The 3698-nt window shown below is 52.1% G+C and overlaps 1 protein-coding gene across 3 annotated transcripts; it reads left to right on the top strand.

Annotated features, from left to right (window-relative positions):
* Positions 1–612: 612 nt before the first annotated feature.
* Positions 613–3131, top strand: LOC113208582 (serine/arginine repetitive matrix protein 1-like). Of its 3 annotated transcripts, none has more exons than XM_052270813.1 (4): positions 613–779; positions 971–1153; positions 1578–2119; positions 2165–3131. In XM_052270813.1, the coding sequence occupies exons 2-4, from the start codon at positions 971–973 to the stop codon at positions 2976–2978; spliced, it is 1539 nt and encodes a 512-aa protein (XP_052126773.1). In that variant the 5' UTR covers positions 613–779; the 3' UTR covers positions 2979–3131. The 3 variants fall into 3 exon arrangements, with proteins under 3 accessions (XP_052126773.1, XP_052126772.1, XP_026281420.1); XM_052270812.1 differs by having other exon boundaries at positions 1578–2134; XM_026425635.2 differs by having other exon boundaries at positions 1578–3131.
* Positions 3132–3698: the final 567 nt, after the last annotated feature.

Here is a 3698-nt window from a genome sequence, read left to right as displayed (position 1 = left end):
CTCCGTCATCTCCGAGCATTTTAAGAGATCGCAGGTGTACATCGCTGTCTCTCGTTTCCCTTGAGAAGGCGAGAGAGATAGAAAGAGACACAACGATCTGCTCGGAGTGAGCAGCGATATAGTCCGGCCAGCCAGGTGACGCCTATGGCGTAGCATGGGCTCTTATGGGGCGTCACCTTTGGCTGGCCGGACTATACCCTGGGCCATAACCTCTGATCTCACGCACGTGACAAGCACACATCTCATTACGGACAAATTAGTAAACTAGCAATATGTAGAAATGTTGAATATTAGCAGCATGTTAAAATGTCGCTAAGCAAGCAGTCAGACTCACCGGTCAGGATGAAGCAAGAGGCAGCGATAACACAGGGTTCAGCCACAGCATAACGATCTCACTTCAACTTTCATAGCACTCCCGCACAACCAAAGTTTAATAAATGATCACATAATGTGCAACGGTTCATAATGAATTTCACTTTTCCTGACAACGAACAGGACAATAACATTGCACACACACAATTATTGATGACGCCATAAGCGGTGCATGGCGCGCTCACTCACGTCACATAGGCCAGCAGAGAGCGCTGGCTGGTGTTTTCTGACGCTCAGCAGACGACTTGTGTTTGTTTGAGTTCAGCAGGTTCGGCTCGGCTGTCATGTGCGGGCGCCGGGCAGGTTTCGTCGCTGTCGTTGTCACTTGGTTGTTGTTTGGAGATCCTTGAGACGCTACGCGTTTGCGTTTTACATTTTTGAGAATAAAATTGAAGGAATTGATACAGGTATGTAACGTCGTGTGGCAATCAAAATTTTGATCGTGTACGCATTTTAAAAAGTGGGTGCCTTTGATGTCGGCGAGTGCAAAGAGAATGGACGTTTTAGCGGTTAGGTACTCACAATGCCGTGCACTTTCGGGACTCAAATAGGAGCTTTCGGGTCTTATTATTCTTGCTCTCTTGTTATTTTGTTCCAGATGGCGACGTACCCGTGCCTCATTTGCCCTCTAGGGTTTTTCAACCATCTGGAGGCCCAATTACATATGCGGACGCACCTTAACGCAAACCCCTTCCGTTGCATGAGATGTGGTGATCGGTTTGGCACGGCGTCTGAACTGTGTATCCACGATAAGCTCAACCACAAACATCAAGACCAAAAGGTACATAACATCATTTTCAAAATCACCAGGCCCAAGTTTCATTTACAGAATTTACGATGCAACTTGCAGGCATGAGTTATTATTATCATTCTCACATGTCGGACAACTGAATTTCAATTTATTTGTTTTGATTAATTTTACATACCTTAGGGCCTTAGCTGTATTATGCTGCACAATTTTAGGGTGTCATTTACAGATGCACGTTAACAAAATTACACGTTGCATTTTAGTTTTGACCAAACAGAAGCAATAAGATTGTTTTTAAGTTATTATTATTTATGCTTCTAACAATTCATTGCAAAATTGAGGAAACCAAATATTTTCTAGTCTATTTAAAATTGTTTTATTCTGACAGATGTACACAATAAGCCTGCACCTTTTATGTTAAGTGAAAATTATATGTTCATTATCTTCTTTTCTGCAGGAGGCAGATCAAGTTATTGCCCGGAACAGGTGTCCGTCGGCACCCCCTGACTACGTTCCTCTGGACGATGATGGATCGCAACCTCAAGCTCGACGAGGGCGGAGGAAACAGCAACTCTCTGGTGATCAAGATGAGCCAGCTCGAGGACGGGCTCCGAAGAGGGCTGCTGCAGCGCGGTCGTCGCAGAGGGGTTCTCCGCGCCCTAAGCGTGCACGTCGCGGGGCTTCGCCCGCTAGGCCCCAGCGTGAGGTGTCTGCAAGACCACGTCCAGAGGTTCGGAGAAAGGCGGGGGCGGGACGAACCTCCAGGACCTCCACCACCACCACAGGCGCAGAGAAGCCGCCCGTGAAGAGGCGAGGACGTTCTAGCCTCAAGGACGTCGCCGACCTCTCCGTGGACTCGGGGCTCGGCGAGACTCCCAGTGTCAAGCGCTGGTCTGCCCCGTCGCGACTGGCATCGCTGCGGACGCCTACTACGAGAAAGTCTACCCCGACAAAGACTACTCCGCGAAAGACTGCTCCGCGAGAGTCTACTCCTCGAAAGTCTACTCCGCGCCGGTCTACTCCTCGAAAGTCTACTCCGCGCAGGTATACTCCTCGAAAGTCTACTCCTCGAAAGTCTACTCCGCGTAAGTCTATTCCGCGAAAGACTTCTGCTCGTAAGGGCACTCCGCCGAAGAGGAAGGCCTCGCCGCAAAAGACAGGGGTGCAGGCGGGCCAAGCAGCAGGCGCGGCTCCCCCCAGAAAACGAGGAAGACCACGAAAGGCATCTCCGAGAAAGGCTGCGCCACAGAAAGCTTCGCAGGGCACTTCAACCACCGCAAAGAACACCACTGGTCAGAAGGCCTCGCCGAAGAGGGCGACCCCGCGGAGGGCGACGTTGCGAAGTTCGACAGGCGCTACTTCCATCTCGTCTCCCTCATCCACTCCAAGAAAGACTGCGCCGAGAAGGTCTTACTCCAGGAAGTCCACGACGCCGATCCAGGAGCAGGGAGCGGGAGCGCCCTTGCCGAAGAAAAGGGGACGACCAAGGCGGGAACCCGCTGTCGACCAGGCTACTATCCCGCCGAAGAAGCGGGGGCGACCACGACGGCAACCTGGCGACCAGCCGCCTGCTGCCGGGGCCGGCCAGAGCCCTGGCCCGGAGGTTGATCGAAAGAAGCCCGTCCCGGTCTACGAGCTGCTGGACCGTCTAACAGCGTCCCTGGACAGCACCAGCCCTGGTGAACTGTTTAAATCGCCAGAGAAACCAAAGAAAAACAGGAAATTTAAGGAAGCGCCGCCTCCACCCCGGCGCTGTGAAAGTGCATGTTCTTTAGGGCGTCCTTTCGCATGTAATGTGTGTGGAAGGCGGTTTTCTCAGGAAATGTCACTGCTCTATCATAATGTTTACCATTCGTAGTGTCCTAATTAATTTGCCAAGTTATGTGATTTCTAAAGTGTACGAGACTGTACTATAATCGTGCCATTTTTGTTTTATTTTTTATTACTTTTCATGACCAAGGTACCTGTATGTAATTGACATAGTACTGTGATTAAAGCCTAACATATTTTATCTGCTTGTGAACATCTTTCAAAGCGGAGTAAGCGAAGTAGAGACCCGGAACGAGTGGATTTGCACACCGGGCCGGAAGTACACTAATAATTGAAACTTAATGATGTGGGGAATTGCGCGGCGCCAAGCCCTCCCCTCCCCGCCCCGCCCCGCCCACAATCCCATCCTCTAGCCCGGACTGTTTTTGAGTCACCTTTGTTAGGCTTCAGGCGCGCAGTCGAGTGTGTAGGCGTTACGTACGCTTGGGCGGGCCTGGGCGGCCTGGGCCGTCTGGCCGCCTAGTCTGGAAGAGTCTCGAGTCGGAGTTTGCTCTTTAGTAGAATACGAGGAAATATGCTGCCCATCGAGAGGGTCGGTGGGCTTAGAGAGGGGTCGCAAACAGAAAACGAGTAAAAGTTGACGAGACACGATGCAAATGATGAGAGCGGGAGAGGGGGGGGGGCGTTGCCTGACAGGTGGCGGCGCCCCGGGACTCCCTTCACCGAGGCCGCGGTGGCGTCGCGACGCCCTTCACCTGGGCGGCGTAACCAAGGGCGCTGCGGATGTGGGCCGCGTGGGCGTCCCCCC

The sequence above is a fragment of the Frankliniella occidentalis genome, unplaced genomic scaffold (genome assembly GCF_000697945.3).
Source record: "Frankliniella occidentalis isolate FOCC.00 unplaced genomic scaffold, Focc_3.1 Scaffold139, whole genome shotgun sequence".
In the NCBI taxonomy this organism is placed as follows: Eukaryota; Metazoa; Arthropoda; class Insecta; order Thysanoptera; family Thripidae; genus Frankliniella; species Frankliniella occidentalis.
The sequence above is the reverse complement of the archived record's forward strand: the minus strand, read 5'-3'. Positions and strand labels throughout refer to the sequence as shown.

Bases quoted from the DNA above. Each gene is read 5' to 3' on its own strand.
- LOC113208582 (XM_026425635.2), top strand. From the start codon at position 971: ATGGCGACGTACCCGTGCCTCATTTGCCCTCTAGGGTTTTTCAACCAT. The intron at 1,154-1,577 runs GTACATAACATC...TCTTTTCTGCAG, and splicing joins ACAAACATCAAGACCAAAAG to GAGGCAGATCAAGTTATTGC.